The 19,181-nt window shown below is 38.6% G+C and overlaps 1 protein-coding gene across 1 annotated transcript in view; it reads right to left on the bottom strand.

Annotated features, from left to right (window-relative positions):
* kirrel3b (kirre like nephrin family adhesion molecule 3b) overlaps window positions 1–19,181 on the bottom strand; it is a 352,509-nt gene that overhangs the window by 76,470 nt on the left and 256,858 nt on the right. The window contains exon 5 of the mRNA XM_051657521.1: window positions 7,909–8,059. Coding sequence (XP_051513481.1) covers window positions 7,909–8,059 — 151 coding nt within the window. The remainder of the gene's footprint in view (window positions 1–7,908; window positions 8,060–19,181) is intronic.

The following is a 19,181-nucleotide window of genomic DNA, read 5'->3' as shown; positions in this document are numbered from 1 at the left end:
GTCAAGTGCATTTTTGTCATGTTAAAGAGATGATTATGTCTGGATCACAGTAGTCAGTGACACTGTACAGTGTTCAGTCCTGCCAAAGTGTTCAGATCGGCCCGCAAGATCAGAACTGTGCATGCAAGTTTTGTGCATTTCTGAGCAAAAACAATTATTTTGTTTTTATGACCATTTTCAACCCTTTCTCTTGCAAAGTCTGCATCATTGTGACAAGTTAACAAAGCAATCTGTGTTGAAATGTGCCATTGAAACTGTTAAAAGTGCAATTTGTATTTTTTATTTTATTTTTATTTTTTATTTTTTTGCTAACTGCTAAACTTTTAAACTGGAAGAAATAGTCTAAAAACATGTTTAAAATGATGTACACTCACATGAGATGAAGACTCTAGTCATCAGTCAAAGCTGCTTTATTTTACATATGGTGCTGGGTGCACATTCATGAGCGCAGCCATGTTAAGATCACATAACGAGCTGAATATTACTCAATTTATCTAAAATATCCTGTCTAACTGGATGCTTTGAATCATAAAATAAATGTATCATGGTTGACTGCAAATAGCACATTTCTACGATGGCATCATCAAATGAGAACTTCTGTTTTTGCATGATGTTGCATCTATGTCTCAAGGTGTCAGCAGATGTAAAAACTAATTTTACTGAGCACATCTTTAAAGACTGAAATAGACTGAAACTTCAGCTGCTCATTTTTAATGCTGGCATTACTGTACAATTAACTCTTATTTTCTCATGATAAGACCTGTTTAAGTCGAAGCCATATTTGGTCTTGGACTCTTAGGGTGTGTTCACACTTGTAGTTCAGTTCTCTTGGTTCTCTTGGTCTGGACCAAAAAAAAAATTATACATTTAGTCCTGGTTCGCTTAGCGTTCATACTGGCATTTTTAACACAGAACCTAAAGATACGAAACAAAAGGCATAAGGATAAGGTCACAACCTGATTGGATAGCTTTTATGATGTTTATTTTGTGACGGAACTTGCCGAACATAAAAACAATGCTGGCTGCTGGCCTCGTTGGATTTATGTATATATGGTGGTATTTTTACAAACTGAGAACAAATGAAGAGCTAATAAAATGTGTAAAGGTGTCAAAACAGCGCTAGGAATTCCTCCATTGCACACACAAATGATGATATGCTGCAAGGACGGCTGATGGCGGTTCCGATGCCTGTTCTGAACTGTAATGGACAACATAGCTCCTATGATGAGAAGAACCAGGTATGCTTGAGGTCAGTAAGGCAAATTACTTCCTGTTATTGGTCCGTTTAGACGTCTTTGGTCCATGCTGCATTCATATATCAGTCGAACCGCACCATAGACCGTTTGGAAGCGTACCGAGACCCACTATTCAGGGGGTATCGGCCCGCTTATTTGGTGCGCACCAAGGTTCGGATGGCAGCGTTCACACTTGTTCAAATGAACCACACTAACAGAGCAATCGCACCAGAGTTCGTTTTAAACGAACCAAACCTGCCAAGTGTGAACACACTCTTAAAGCAATGCACTATTTGGTTTTCCAGTAAATTTCACATTTGGATGCTAATGAGCTTAGCCTTATGTTAAATTATAGGGTAGGGCTTATGTTTTGCAACATTTCAAAGGTAAGTGTAATTTCTGAGCATTTAAATGATTAGGGGAGAAAATAAAGGCAGACAGATGCATTGAATTGGACAAGTTTTAGATGTAAAATAATGCTGTGGGTAATAGTTGGACTCGTTTCATTTAGGCCTCATTTTGACTGAAATAAAGTGGCTGTCTCAGAGGCCTGCACTGATCTGAATGAGAATTATTTGAGCAGAGGAAAAATCCAGAAAGCCTTTAATTACTTTTTTTGCCAATGACATTATCACATTGAACCAAGTGGTCAATTAGTGGACTCTGAAAGAGGACTGACAATAGCTAGAGTGGGCATATTAGACGATGGATGTGTGGACACTCTCACACACACACTCACATCTCTATCTTTCATTGGCATACAGAGGCAGTTCACTTTTTTATTTTTAGTGGAGATGTCAGTCTATCAGTCTTAATGTCTTAGTACTATAAGTGTCTTTTATTCCACTAAAGCAATATATCAAAGTCTTTATCTAATATCCATCCATCCATCCATAAATCCATCCATCCATCCACTCAACCTCTGTCCATCTTTCCTTCTTTCTTTCTTTCTTTCTATCTTGAGGTTCTCTAAGGTTCTCATCTTAACCTTTACTCGCTCCCTAAAACAGGCAGACGGAATGAGTATCTGTCATTCACCTGGGGTCACCCATCGATTCCCTGTCTGTCCTGTTGCTGCCTGTGTAGGGTATATGGCAACATGTTCACTGTACTGCACTCACAACATAGATCCTGCTACACACACACACACACACACACACACAAAGAAAAAAGTAAAATAACGCTTATTGATTTTTTTGTTTTTTTCATTTGCGTTATCTGGTTAAAGAGTCTGGGCTCTGTGCTGCTGTTCTCGCCTACACATTGTTTATTGTGATTTTCAAAGAGAAATGGCAAATATATTATTGATTTTTATTTCTTAAAAGGAAAAAAAAAATGCCCGAAAATGAAAGTTCTCTCATCATTTACTCACCCTCATGCCATCCCAGATATGAATTTTTTTCTTCTGCTGAACACAAACGTGAAGATTTTTAGAAGAATATTTCAATTCTGTAGTTCCATATAATGCAAGTCAACATGGTCCAAAACTTTACAGCTCAAAGTGCATATAAAGGCAGCATAAAAGTAATCCATACGACTCAAGTGATAAAAGGATTGTTGTGGATGAGAAACACATAAATATATAAGTCCTTTTTTTTATTTTAATTATTATTATTTATTTTTTTTTTTACTATAAATCTCCACTTTCAAACAGCCATCCTAACACTCTTCGCTACCAAGAGTTCTTCTTCTTTTGTGTTTGGCAATTCACATTTTTCATGCATATCACCACCTACTGGGCAGTAAGGAGAATTTATAGTAAAAAATTACTTAAATATTGATCTGTTTCTAACACACACGCCATATCACTTCTGAAGGCATAAATGTTTTTTTTTTTTTTGTTTTTTTTTTTTCATAAAATGCTTGCTTCTATCCCATTTTAATATACAGAGACTACTATAAGTAAGACACTTGTAGGTTTAATTTTTCTAAACACAGGAGTTCAGTGGAGCTTTCTAAACATTGCTCTGTTTGTTTGAGGGGTCTCTAACATGTCAACTTCCAGCTTAAAGTTTGGGGGCGGGACAGCCTACTGTTTGTCTACAGTGGAACACAGGGGGCAGGGCAAAATGGCTGGTAGGAATGTTTGGGAAAACTGAGTGGTACAGAAGTTATACACTTGAAGAACAGAATTAACACACTTGAAAGTCTTTTTCATATAATTATGCAATGGCCTAATTTATTCATATTCAGTGCTAAGATAATTTCATCTGGAATTATCTCTGTGATTTTTGTGTGTGTTTGTGTGTTTTTTTGAGTTGCAGAATTCTGTCTAACAGCACATCTCTTTATCTCAGTTCTCTGTGCTGTGAATATGCAGACAGCTGTCCTTCATAAATATTAACTAATTTGCATGGCTACACAGCCCCCCTGTGGCCTGGAAGATGCCCCTGTGGAAATACTCTTACCCTTCTGCATCTGAGATGATGATAGTTTGCATTCTAGTTTTGTGTTACCTGCTGATACCACCATTACTTATTCATTAAACACCTGCTAGTGTTTGATACTCAAAGGGGGGACTTGCTGTCATAGCTTACCATTCACCATTTGTATTTGCTCCCTTCTTCTGAGTTAATGCTTCATATTTTGTAGAACTGAAACTCAGGAGGGCAATGTAAATGTAGCCCACTCAGACGGGTATTCATTTAGTCATTCAAAAGCAGACTGGGCCTCTGACTGCATGTAATTCTGAAAACCTTATTATCCTTTTGGCACGGCTCCCGTTCCACATTCACCTGCCTCTCTCTCTCAGGGATATTTCTTTCAACAGCATAGAATTTTGCAACAATACGCTTCGTCTCAATGATACATTTGAGATATTTCCATCTTCCCATGGAGAGGATGTGAGAGTGTTGTAATGAATTTAGAGGCGCAGAGACTTGGCAAATTTGTCCATGCCATGGCTGAGTTCAATTACCGTGGTTTGATTTCTCACGTGGTTTAATTAAAACACAGACTAGGTGAGTAAAACTGGATAGCAGTGCAATTACAGCGTTTCTGCATGTCAAAAGAGCATTTTAGAAAGAGAGAGTGAGAGAGATAGAAATAAGAGGAGAGGAATGATATAATGTATACAGTATATATATATATATATATATATATATATATATATATATATGCATTTGTATAGACTATAAACAAGGGTGTTGAGAACATGTCTAGGTTACATTTCATATATATATTTTTGGCATTATGACATTTTCATGACAATTAAGCTTATTATTCTCCCAGTTCTTATGACCAAAATGTCATTCTCATTACTGTAGTGCAATAAATAAATAACTAAATAAATGCATACATACATACACATATTCATACATAAAAATAAAATATAATATTTCAGTTTTTATATATCATGGTAGTATTTCTTGTACTGACTTTATTTATAAAAAAAAAAAAAAAATGCATTAAGAGTTTTTAATTAATTTGTAATTAAATACAGTAAAACAATTACTACATTACAGGGTGGCTTACAGCAAAGCCATTATCTGTATCTGTGTCTGTATCTGTTGCTATGGCAAAATGATCAGTATCTGTATTTGGAAATAATCGGATGTGGATGGGACTTAAACAGTGCAGCAAAAATGAAATGGCCATTTTACAATGTAACTTTATTCAATTTATAGTTTCCAAATATCAAATATGCATTGTATTTGTGAAGTTATTATTGTAATTTTTATTAACATTATTTAAATTATATAGTTTTACTCAAAAAAAAAAAAAAAAAAAAAAAAAGCTAAAATATTGATAATAATGAAACTATAAATATTTATTTTGTATTAGAATTAAAATACAGTGGCTGCATTTACACTGTCACAAAATCACAAAGTTTACTGTATGTAGTCATACTAATTACTATAATAAATAGTAATCATATGTAGTACGATTACTATTATTACAGTAATTAGAATCTAAAGAGAATCACTATTGACCATGTAGAGTCACGGGAATTACAAAAATAAATTAAATAATATAAATACAAATCTGGTTAATGTCACAATGCCATACTAATGTCAAAATATATCCAACATGTCCTAAAAAAAAAAAAAAAAAAAATGGGCTTGTGTCATTTATGCAAAGTATAATTTATTATTTGTTTCTTTTTATTTATGGTGAAATGTGATCTGGAAATCATTTTGGTGTGATTCACACTCTTGAGAGAAAGAGATTTTATAGATGCTATGTCTGCTGCCTTGCATAACAAGCAGATCCAAGCTAACTTCCAGGTTTGTGAAACACCAACAAATGTTAATCTTTTTTTTTTTTTTTTATGCCTGCTCTGTTCTACAGCATCTCACCCTGCACCCAGCTCAAGTTTGTGCTACAAAGTGTTTCTTATGTCATGCATAATGTTGCATAATAGAGCTGTCACCAGTAATGGCTCACTAAATAGCATGTTATTCTTTAATAGTCATAGTGAACAAAGTTGATTGGGGTTTGAGCAATGCAAATAAATAAATAAATAAATAAAATACGTATAGCTTTCTTCTGAACGAGCTAGCAGAGAGAACTCTGATAAGGAATGAGTAGGTAAATTGCGAGCAATTTAAATTCAACATGAAATGCCTTTTGCAACCTAATTTACTACTTATGTACTTCCAAATTGAAACAAAATATTCAACTAGAGAAAACTAAGGGAGAGACATTGTATCCATCTTTAATTGATTCAATCAAGTGAAGTAGACACTACCAGAAAGGAGCCAAGTTGTTGGAGGGAAAGGGTTGAGAAATAAAGCTGAAAAGGAAATCGTTTCAAAAGTGGAGCATTATTACACTTTGTAAAAATATAACAACAACAAACTTATGTGCTTTGACTAGGAACATGCATTAATGAAGTTAAATGGGTCCATTTTGATTTCATGCTGACCTTAAAAAGATTATAAAAGCATTTAAATCAGCAGTTCAGTCAATACAGATTCTCAGGGTTGTGAGTATTTATGTTGAGTTTTTTTCTGGTCTGCTGCCTTTATTTTTACATTCAAGCTTTTGGCTCATATAGAGTAAGAATAAACTCAATGTCACTGGTAACAACAATGTGCCAACTCTTTTCTGCTTTTCCATTTTGAAATACCATTGATTTTAGCAAAACAAGAAAATTAATATCACAAGTGTAATTGCAAATTGGTGTCATTGCAACACATTTCATGGTTCACCCTAATATCACTGTCTGAAAGAGCAAATCTAAATTAATTATGAGAATAACAGCAGACAATTAGTGTTCTACCATCACAACTGAAAATCAAATGAAAAGTAATCTTTTAATATCAAATCATGACCCAAATGAATTAAAATATGCCTTACTGCATCATGGCAATTAAAAATGTGAACCACCAGATTCTCCTGTCCACCCTCTCCAACCTGGGCATCACAGGAACTGTGCTTGGATGTTTGAGTCATACTTCACAGGCAGATCTTTCAAGGTCACCTGGAGAGGAGAGGTGTCCAAATCACACCAGCCAACCACTGGTGTTCCTCAGAGATCAGTGCTTGGACCCCTCCTCTTCTTGATCTACAGTACACTACATTGGACTTATCATTAAGGTACATGGTTTTTCCTACCACTGCTACGCATATACTACACAGCTCTACCTGTCATTCCAGCCTGACGACCCCACCGTCTCAGCTCATATCTCTGCCTGCCTCTCTGAGATCTCAGCCTGGATGAATGTAACCTTCAGCTCAAATTAGTCAAGGCAGAACTCCTCATGATCCCAGCCAACCCGTCTGTTGACCACAACCTCTCTATTAATCTTAGTTCAACTACACTAATGACAAACAGTATAGCCCTTAACCTGTGAGTGGTGGTGGATGACCAGCTTAACTTCAGTTCCAACATCTCATCAACTGCCCAATCTTGCAGGATCATGCTTTACAGCATCAGGAAAATCAGACCTTTTATTGTCTGAATATTCCACACAACTCCTGATCCAAGCTCTGGTCATTTCAAGACTGAACTACTGTAATGCTCTGTTGGCCGGCCTCCCAGCTAGCATGATTAAGCCACTGCATGTGGTCCAGAATGCTGCACGTCTGGTCTTCAATCAGCCAAAGAGGACTCACGTCACCCCTCTTTTGATTTAACTTCACTAGCTACCAGTATCTGCCAGCATCAAATTCAAGGCTTTGACTCTGGCCTTCAGGACAGCCAATGGAATGGCACCCTTTTACTGTACTTCAATTCAGTCCCCCAGGTCTATATCCCTACTCGCTCTCTGCGGTCAAATGAACGAGTGGCACCTGGTGGTTTCGCAAAGAGGCACAAAGTCTATTTCAAGAGCATTCACTTTCTCTGTTCTTCTGTGGTGGAATGAGCTTCCAACCTCCACGTGATCTGCTGACACATCTCAGCATTCAAGAACCAAGTGAATCCAATCTGTTCCAAGAACACTTAACCAGTCCAAACTAAAAGCACTTACTATTTAACAATAAAATAAAAATAAATAAATAAATCAATCAATAATAATAATAATAATAATAATACCTTGTCTGTCTCTTTTTCCTGTGTTGGCATCTATACTACTCCAGCCACTTTGTGAACTTGGCAGTGTGATACTTAAGATATCGTTGACTTGTTATGTTCCCCATTTGTAAGTCGTTCTGGATAAAATTGTCTGCTAAATGATTAAATGTATATGTAAATGTAAAAATGAAGACTGAGTGTGGCATCACTTACGTTGGATGTCAATAGTGACACTGGTCTCCTTGCCATTGGGCACGGCCTTGTTGGAGGCCCGGCAGATGATCTTCTGTCCAGATTCAGTGTTGGATGCCGAAATGTAGAGGGTGCTCACGGTGCTCTCTCTTCGTCCGTCTCTTAGAAGAGTCTATGAAAAGAGAAGAATGGAGATTTATGGACATTAGCAAGAAAAAAAAAAAAAAAAGAAAAATGCTAAAAAATACCAATTTAAACAATGATGAATTTTAATATGGTTGCAGGGTGGTTTATGCTTGATAGTGCTGGTTTGATGCTGGTTTAGCAGGTGGACCAGTACAGCTATTAGCTGGAGAGAGTGGCCAACTAACAGGGTTCTTTTGGGTAAATGGGTTGACCAAGGAACTATTGCAGGTTATGCTAATCCTGTTTGGGACAACAGCATCCCATGCATAGGACCAGCATCCAAAACACAACATATGCTTTTTTTCAGCAAGGAAGATAAATTTATATATTTAAACTCAGTTTCAGCCATGGGTATTGAAGTTGAAAGACAACATAAAACACCATCATTCAAAATCCATTTCAAGGCCAATATGGCACCTTTTCGCTGCTCCCCACAGGCACATGGAGACAAACAGTCACCAATCTGCTCATGGACTGATTGATTTAAAAAAATAAATAAAATAAAAAAAAGTTTGTGCATTTGGAGAGTGAAGCTCTGGTGCTTGACATGTCATATACCACATAGGAAATCAATAATCTTTTTCCAGTGGTCATAGTCTTGGTTGTTTTTGCCCGATGCAGAGTTCAGTGCCATCTGGAAGCTCTCGACAGAATCCACACTCCCTGTCACACTGGGGTGGTTCATAGAGAGAAAGTGAAGCTAAACAGCATGGCAAAGAGTCACCCACTAGAATAAATTGCCCATCCCAGCAGGCTCTCCTGCTGACTTGTGTTGCAAAAGGATGGGAGAGATACAAAATGATACATCAGGCTCTAAGACCCCATACATTACTCTTTCACTCATCTTTTCTTCATCTCTCAATTTATCTTTCTCTGGCATTCTATATTTCACAGGCTCTGTTTCAAAACTTATTGAGCTGCCTTGCCCTCTGTTGTCTATAAAGGCAGTTGCCTACAAAAGCAGAATCGTAACTGAAATTGAATCTTAAAAGTGAATGATTGCAAAGCTCTTCGTAGGTTTTAACTAGTGTAAAAGACTTGACGTAGGGTGGGAAAGGAGGACACAGGAACTGGGTTCTTCAACTCAAAGGTATGATTTTTAATAACAACTCAACAATGGGCTTTTCAGCAGTACACACTTCCACTTTAAACACAAGAGTCTCTTTCAGACAGGTCTCTCTCACTCAGTCTCTGGCATTGTCACTCTTTATAGCTCTCCCCAATGCTTACTGCAATTAGAAACAGGTGTTAGTCAAAATCAGGCTCAGGTGTATGCACCCTTACCACTTTCTCTCTCTCCGGACGAACGCTTGACCACGCCCCCACCACCATATATCCCCACCGCCCGACTCAGGCTGGGGAGACATCTGGTCTGTCTACCACTCCCCCCCATTTCTGGAAAGGAAGTCCGCGACAGCCATCTGTGCTCCCGGTCTGTGGACCACCTCGAACGTAAACGGCTGAAGAGCCAGATACATCCAATTGCGCACTTCTTAGGGTTTGCCGTGAGTCCCGCCCGTCGCAGCGACCTCAGAACCGCCCTCAGATGCTGCATGTGCCACTGCCAATCATTACTGTATATAATGATGCCATCCAGATAGGCAGCAGCATAAGCAGAGTGCGGTCTAAGGATTCGGTCCATGAGGTGCTGAAACGGGGCACTGAAACAGGGCTCCAAACAAACCAAATGGAAGCGTCACAAATTGGTGTAACCCAAACTGTGTGGAGAAGGCCGTTTTTTTTGCGGGATATTGGCGTTAAGGGGATTTGCCAATAACCCTTTGTCAAATCCAGTGTCGAATAAAAGTGAGCGGTGCCCAACCGATCGAGAAACTCATCAACACGAGGCATTGGGTAGGTGTCAAATTTAGACACCGTGTTGACTTTCCTATAATCCACACAGAACCGTAAAGACCCATCGCTCTTAGGGACTAGAACAACCGGGCTGGACCAATCAATGTGGGATTCCTCTATTACCCCCATATGGAGCATTGCATCCAATTCTTCCCGAAATATATATATTTTTTTTGTGTTTGGGCAGTCGGTAGGGACGGCTACGTACCACTACCCCCGGCTCAGTCTCGATGTGGTGCTGGATGAGGTTTGTACGACCCGGCAGAGGAGAAAACACGTCTGCAAATTCTTTCTGCAACTTGGCAACCTCTGTGACTTGATACAGTGAGAGGTGGTCTCCACAAGTGACCGGGGCGATATGACTGGGTTTTTTGTTCACCTCTAGTCTGAACTCCGCCCTCTCTCGCACTACAGATGCCAACGTCACAGGGACCACCTCCCTCCATAATTTCAGGAGGTTGAGATGGTATATTTGCCGTGTGCCCCCTCTATCGGTTTGTTTCACCTCATAATCGAGATCTCCCACTCGTCGTGTGACCTCAAAGGGTCCTTGCCACTTGGCGAGTAATTTGGAGCTTGATGTGGGGAGTAATACGAGCACTTTATTTCCCGTTGAAAATAGCCGAGTGCCCCTGTTATACATTCAGCCCTGACATTCCTGAGCTCAAAGCAAATTCTCCTGTGTTAGTTGACCCAGGGTGTGGAGTTTTGCTCTAAGATCAAGAACGTACTGAATTTCGCTTTTACTGATTGAAGGTCCCTCCTCCCAAGTTTCCCGTATGACGTCCAGCACACCGTGCGGGTGCCGCCCATACAGCAGCTCAAATGGGGAAAACCCTGTGGAGGCTTTCGGGACCTCTCGCACTGCAAATAACAGTGGTTCGAGCCATTTATCTCAATTTCTAGCATCCTCGTGTACGAACTTACGAATCATATTTTTCAGGGTTTTATTAAAACGCTCCACCAACCCATCGGTTTGTGGATGGCAAACACTGGTGCGAATCGATTTAATACCCAATAATTTGTATTTATTCGGTGTGTCCCTGACATAAATGTCGTGCCTTGATCAGTGAGGATTTATATCGGAATCCCCACTTGGGAGATTATTTTGAAGAGTGCCTCCGCAACACTGCGTGCTAAGATGTTGCGCAGAGGCACTGCTTCCGGATATCACGGTGCATAGTCCACCAGAACTAATACAAAGCGATGTCCGTGTGCTGTCCGGTCTAATGGCCCAACGAGTTCCATGCCAATTCTTTCGAAGGGGATCTCGATTAACAGAAGGGGGCGCAATGGCGCTCTTGGTGTGGCTGGTGGATTCACAATAAAAACGGGCCATTACTCGGCTCAGTGTTTTTCTCTCCCCTAAGTGACCCGCCATCGGATTATAATAAGCCGCCTGGAAATGTAAGTGCAGCATAGTTCTAGCGGGAATACTAGCAGCTGTACATCATTGCACCATTAGCTAAATAACTCCTAGACAATCACATGTAAGCATCATACCCATCAAATGCATTCAGATTTAGTCATGGGTCTAGGCCTTCTGTTGCCTACGCTGTCTGTTCATCATAACACATCTGCATCAATATCAAAAGACAATATTTCATGTCAACAGCGCATTCGCTCTCATAGTAACGGCAGGCAACCATGCGTTCACAGCGCGATCAAATGAGGGTAACTCGGTCAATGTTCACTTGCATGTCATTCACCATGTTGCATGCCCGAGCGTTCCCCATCGGGGAATTAAGATCATTATTCAGGCATGTCATGATGTACAGTGCTCATTGTATGGGGTCCCATCACTCCATTCAGTAAGATATCCCTGTTTTGTTGGTTGCTCTTCACTCTAAATCACATAGCGGGCGCTTTCCAATACAAGGTATCATCCCTTTGCCCTTCTCACTAGGAAAGACAGAGCTCATGATGTGGGCACTCCGATGGAGCATGGCATCACAGTTTAATGTAGTCTTCACCAAAGTCTTGTGAAATAATTAACTTATTTTGTTCAGTTCAACATTTCGAGCGGTGTTCCCTACCCGAGAGCCTTCAGTGCATTAATGCCACTTCGGAAAATTCAGTGTTTTCTTACTCTATAAATATTTCCATGTTTTCATCGGAAGCACCACTGTTGTGGTGCACCTCTGACACCTAGCGGTAGGCTCCACACTGCATTCTCTTATTCATCATATAATTTCATTACCAGCGCAATTCATATCGCCTATATGATCAGGTCATACAGGGGGTAATTCCTTTTTTCACGGCATATTTATGTTTTATTATTCATTCAGGCATTATTAAGTGCAATAATTTGTATCGTATGTCTTCATAAATAATTCACTTTCATCTTTGGTCAGACCATGTTTCAATCTATGGGGATCTTCAAGCATTGGGGCTTCATCAATGTTCAAAATTTCAAAGCTCATGAGTTTAACAGTCATGTCAGCCTAACTACATTAATTTAAGTATCAATGCATTTCAGTATCATGCTGTTCACTTTTAATGCACGTAGTCGGGTGTTACATTTAGTAGCAAGTAAGTAGTTTTCGCAATCATTGGATAAAACCTGTGCCGAATCAAGCTCACAAATTTCATCTTGCTGCTGTTAATTTCTGTTCCTGCTGGTAAGTCATAGCTCCCTCCAAATGCTTTTGTTATTTCTTCAACTATGTTGCCAAATGCCTTACTGATTTTAATAAATGTATCAATATATATATATATATATATATATATATATATATATATATATATATATATATATATATATATATATCTATAAAGGCAGATATCAAAGACTCTTTCAAAATCATGCCCATTCACCCCGCCGACTGGCCCCTCTAAATTTCCATGGCAGTCAAAATTTTACTTTGCTGTCCGACTCACTTTCAGGTGCAGAAGTAGCCCTCACATGGTAATTCTCTATCAAAAGGCCTACACTGGATCCTTCTCAATCACATTAAGCTCCCCTTCATATTACACCTGCTCGACGATTTCCTGTTCATCGATCACCCCACTGCCCCACCCCTTTTTGGATGTTCTATCGAGCTTTTTCACAAGTTGGGTGTTCCCCTCTCAAGTGGCTCTCCCCAATGCTTACTGCAATTAGAAACAGGTATTATTCATAATCGGGCTCAGGTGTATGCACACTTACTGTGTATGCACCCTTTCTCTCTCTCTGGACAAACATTCGACCACTCCCCCGCCACCACAACTAACATGAAGCTTGAAACTTATAACACAAAGTGCACAAGAGATTTGACTCACGATTGATTACGATAGAGCATGGCGTTAGCATGTTGCTAAGATAACAGTTATATTCTAATAGCATAAAATAGCATAGCACACAAAATATTCGGGTAAAAAGTAATTTAGCGATTCTTTTCTTTATGTAATTTGTGTATATTGTACTGCATGTATGAAGTATATTTGACATTTCTCTCACTTCATCTGTCATCCTAATTTTTTTTTTCTTCTCTGTAACCTTGTCGTATTTCATCTCCATGGAGGATACACATAACGCTGCCTTAGAATTTGGCAAAAAGAAAGTATCTTAGAAAGCATCATAACTGTGCTGCCTACCATTTGGAGTAGGCAAGCCACATTTTAATTTTACTTTCAGATCTATGGGGATGGACCGATGTTATGCATTTCAGGTATTTAGAACAACTTTTCATGCTCTAGTTTTGGGATGTTTTCATGTTTTACCACCTAAAAAAATAGTTACACAAAATATTCTTTCATTTGTACCAAAGAAGGTTCCAGCTTTTCTCTGTTCAAGCAAATGTCTCCTTAGCCAACCCCCACAGCAGCTCTCGTGGCCTTTTCAATGCCTGAAGCATTAACTTGTGTGGGAGGTGAGTCAAGACCCCATCCATGTCTCTATAAGACCATGTATTAATGTCATCAGCACTTCCAAAGAGTATAGGAGAATAATGTATGTTTGAGCCATAATCGTTAGATGCTAATGTTTAGTCATGTCATTGTACAGGCCAGTGACAGGGAGCTCGGTAATAGTAGTAATTATCAACTCATTTAAAAAAATAAAATAAATTGCCACCAATTTGAGATATTGTAATGAAATCTCACACACACCAGGCACAGAGAGAGAGAGAGAGAGAGAGCTGGTGAGGGAGAGAGAAAGCAAAAGAGTGGAAGAGTGAGAATAGAGGAGGAGAAAAGGAGATGACGAAGCATATATTTAAAACTAAGAAACTGTGTTATTATGAGGGCCGCAGGGCTCTTGATGAAGAAACACTTCAAGCAAAGCCAGACGCTGCACCTTGCTTACAATAGGCCATTCAAAACAGGCTTTAGGGATCCTTAGTGCATCATGCTTTCAGAAATGGTTTTAAACAACAGATGGTAATCACTCACTCACTCACTCAAATCAGTATTTGTGTTATGTTTGCTAATACAAATATCTAAACATCCTTGAAACAAGAGCAGTTTATGTTAGAAGCAAGACTGTGTTGGATAACAATATGTTTTCTTTTCAGAGAATATACAGCATAATGTATATTGAATTAAGTTTATTTTATTTGTTTCTTACCCCATTGGCAAATTGTTGGTAAGACAAATTAACTTATTTCAAGTTGGTGGAATGTTACGCAATTTTGCTTCTCAATAAATGTATCCTTACAAAAATAAATAAAATTAAATAATCTAAATTATTCAAGTCAAAAATATTATTTGATATAACTGAATTAACCTTGATACATTTGGTCACACCAAAAAAATAATAAATAAATAAATAAACTGTAAAACTTAGATCAGGTAAAAAATAGCCCATTAAGGTAACAATTGCAGGTTAACTCTTAATCTAGTGCAGATAAATAGACAGACAGACAGACAGACAGATAGATCTAACACATCAAAATTTATAGTAAGACTAAACTAACTGCAATTTTAGTGGGATTATACAGAAGAGGTTCCACCGAATGTAGACCATTCTATACTTTAGAATTCCATACTGGCTTTGTCAGACAGCTCAGTGTAACGGCTGTTGCTTCGTCCAGTAGGTGCTCACCTCACCAGCTGAAAGACACAAGCTGTCAGCAGCAGGATGTGTCAATGCAATATACTTGGTGACACAGTCCGGATTGTTTCCCTCATTGCTCAGGGCCTGTCTGAAGTCATTAATCTTGAATGGGGCTTGAAACAGCCAAGGACTCAACACTTAACCAGTGCCCAGCCTAAAATAGATCCTAATTACAAATATATAATTTCTGCCGGTGTTGCCTGGAGCATGTCAGCTTTCTCTACAGGAAGTGAAGGGTGGAAATCAGTAGTGCAGGAGAATACAGCTTAAGAGTGAGGCCTGAGACAGAATTAGAAATGTCAAAACCAGAAGTGTGTTTTAAGGCACAATGCCTCAGCTGTATGTGCATGCCAAATAGGCCTGTCCCTTGTCAAATGTCACAATCAAAACAAAAAGTGCCTATGCTAACCTCATCTATCAGTTGGGAAATGTCAGTAAACATTCTTTTGAAGTGTGCAGACATAAATTGCGTGAAATGAATGTTGACATCTGTGAGAAAAAAAAAAAAAAGCAGTAGTGATTTGGTGATTAGACCTCAAGACACACTAATGCTTATAATTTAGGCAGTATTAGCATTGTGTTGTGAAGTCCCTCAACACGTTTTCAAACACAGCCGACGCTGGAAGGTGTTTAAAATCAAGCACAATAATTGAAGACAACCACGACCATACAGGACGTTTCACTGCCTATTACAAGATACTAATTTCAGTTTAAGAGAGATAAGTGTTCTGCTGCTTTGTTTTCCCATACCCCTCAAAAAAGAGTATATAATTCTGCCTCTGTTCCTAGGGTTAAAAGACATTCTTTGATGAACTAATTTAATCCTGAACCTCCAGTTCTGATTAATTTCCACCTTTTTACGGGGCAATTAATTAAATGGGGGGTGATGTTACCAACATTAACAAAATGAGCTAAATTTGGAAAAGAAAACTGTGAATATGACATATCCAAATGTGCGTGTCTGCGGAGCCGCACTGCATGCTACCTGCTTCAGCAGCATGAAAAAATTTACATTTAGTTTGACACTAAAGTTAATTAGAACTCTGAAATATTTAAATGTTCTCTCATTGTGAGCATTTCTATTTAAAAGACTCCACTAATTATACAAAAATCTATGCAGGTTAGAAGTCTTGGGGGTAAAATTAAATTTGAGAGACAGTTGAGGAGGCAAAAGGAAATTTTTGTGGGTTTGTGGAGGAGAGAGATAGAGAGAGAGAGAATAGAAGAAATCAAAGTTTTGTTTGATTAAAATGTGAGTGGTGCAAAACTAGGTTATTGTTATGGGATTGCTTACTGACCTAAGTCAAAAGATCACACCCTTAAAGACCTATTCGCACTAACCCCGAATTATGGTGTGAATGTTTGTTGCGAACAAGCTTTTGATTAGTAACAATGGATTCCTATGGCACTATTCACACTGGGACCATTTTTTAAGGAGAGTCCAATATTTTATTTTTCCTCAAACTGTAAAGAAAACTGACTGACAAATGAGATAAGAGCTTTTATTCACATTCCTCGAGCAACAGAAAATACAAAACAAAAGTTACAGCTCACCTACTTAGCAAACCGACAATATACATCTAAAGAAGAACAACTAGGAACTGGTGCTGAAGATGGATGTACAGACTCAGCGTCTTGACAGTTTTCGGAAGTTACAATTGTTCGAATATGCTGCCTAATGATGCTCGCTTATAATGTCAGTGTATATGTATAAAAAGACTCACAAATGATAATTCTCTCTAATGAAATGTGAATAAATAAATGAAAATAAATAAGTCCAGATGCGTGGGCGTCCTCGTGAATGCTAAATGTTGCAGGAAAGTGTTTATCATGGTCTTCATTGCTGCGTCCCTCCAGAAAATCTTTGTTTGTTCTTCTTGCTTCTTCTTCTATTTTATGGCGGTTGGCAAAAAAAAAAAAAAAAAAAAAAGCTTAGGCCTTAGAATAGGCCTTAGGTCTGTATGATATTCTGATCCCTATATGACTCGGGTCCCTATACTTCAACGTTAGCCTTTGCCATTTTTTCGCCCGCTTTACTGAATTTTATCGAAAGTCCAACCCCTTAGAAAAGTAATAACACACCTTACCTTAACAAACCGTGCAATTTTAGGCATCATTCACATCCATAGCACAAACAATGAGGGATGAGTTACACAGTTTAATGCACACTAAGCTTAAGCAATAGTAATAGTGATGCTTTCCTTAGCATGCATTACTAACATAGAAAAGAAAAAAAAAACATTATCATAATATTATCATAAAAGTATTTTAGCTCTATGAAGCAGGCCATTAGAAGTAAATAGCATACTCAGAAAAATGGAATATGCTCAGTAAACTGACAAAGTTCATATGTCCCATGCTGTATAGCACATTGTGTACTCTTTTCAGTAGACAAGACATTTTTAGGTGAAATCCAGTACTTTTGCTCCCTATAGACAATGCTATCCTCAATCCTCAAATCACTGACCTGCTTTGAATTTCATCCATCTATCTGATAAGTGTGCTGCTTTGCCTTTGTTGCACCTAATTGGCAGATCTACCACACCTCAATCAGAATTTTATTGCAGATGATAGGGTAATGACATTCAGAAGCCAATAGAAAACCACGCCACGACGAATGAAACATAATTAGTCATTTGAATCATAAAGAGTCCCACAGCAGAAATGTCAGTCTTAAAGAAAGGCATATTCACTGCAGACTTCATCTAGACATTGGCCTTCATTTGTCCCGATTATGAGCTTGATGAAAGGGGAGTGTGCGAGAGTTCCCACTTATCCCATTCCCATTATTCAGACAGAGGGATTGTGACTTAACTGAGTGCATTGCTTTTTAATAGCATGAACAGAGATATGAGAAGGCTCAACTGCCTCCATACAAATGCCCTGTCCCTCACTTCCATTACCGTGCCAACTGAGGAAAACCGAGTGCTCATCCTCCAATTAATAAAGCCTCCCCTTGCGAGTTTGCTGATGGGCAATACGGCATTCAGTTACACCAACAGAATCGATGGTGTTTATCTGCTCTTTAGAAACAGCCAATAATCGGCACAGGTTCAGTGGCATTGGCCAAGAGAATCTAGCAAGAGCTCTTTATTTATATGAAATCTATGTGACTGTGTTGATTACCCAGGAGCTGCCTCAGACTGACCCCATCAAAAGACTGGAAGGGGCTATCAAATGAAAAATTATGAGTTTTGATCGCAGAGTGAGGATTATTAACAGCATTATGACAATATGGATATAGGCTTGATATGAAGGCTGCATGCACACACACACACACACATACACAGAGAGAGAGACACACACACACACATGTGGGTGTGGCTATCCTTATGAGGACTCTCCATAGACATAATGATTTTTATACTGTACGAACTATAGATTTTTTCCCCTAACACTACCCCTAAACCTAACCCTCACAAAAATCGTTCTGCATTTTCCAAAAAAAAATTTGTTTTTATTTTTATTTTTTTAAGCGATTTCAATTATGGGGACACTAGAAATGTCCACACAAACCACATTTATAGCATAATACCCTTGTAATATGCTATGTTACCAGTTTGTAACCTAATTTTTTTTCCCTTGTAAACCAACCAAACCCGCCCACACAGAGACACACACATGCAGATACAAACATGTCACACATGCACAAACACCCATTTTATAAGCAAGGGACACCTTTTATAAGTGAAATACTCAGGGAAAAATATACTGTAATTCCGGGAAAACAATATGGCTTTGCCTTAGTTGGCCATCTGTTTGTTTGTGTTGACACATTTTGCAAGATAAGTAGGACAAACATGTCTCTGTCATTCCAGTTAAATTTCCAGGGATTTTCTTCCAGTCAAATGGAGCTAAGGGCTAAAGTGAATGAGTGCAGATTATGCAAGATGTCATGGCCACAAATGGCTCTCATGACAAGTGGCCATTCTGTATGAATTTCAGGGAAAGCTTCACATATAGTTTTTGCCTCAAAAGAAAATGTACAAAAGTAAAAGTGAAACTTTCTGTTATATGATTTTATAATATTCCAGGTAAAATCCAAATTAACACGCAGATGCTGTCGGATGTTCTCATTAATCTAGTTTGCATGAACACAAGCAGAGTGATATAAACAGGAAAGCGTTGCAGTGCTTTTGGCTGCATATCAGCACTCTAGGAACACCTCTCATCCAGTCAGATTTGAGGACTGGAATTTACTGTTGAATACTAGTAAAAC

Source organism: Myxocyprinus asiaticus, chromosome 26 (assembly GCF_019703515.2).
Source record: "Myxocyprinus asiaticus isolate MX2 ecotype Aquarium Trade chromosome 26, UBuf_Myxa_2, whole genome shotgun sequence".
Classification (NCBI taxonomy): domain Eukaryota; kingdom Metazoa; phylum Chordata; class Actinopteri; order Cypriniformes; family Catostomidae; genus Myxocyprinus; species Myxocyprinus asiaticus.
Note: the sequence above shows the minus strand (reverse complement) of the source record. Positions and strands in the feature narration are given on the sequence as shown.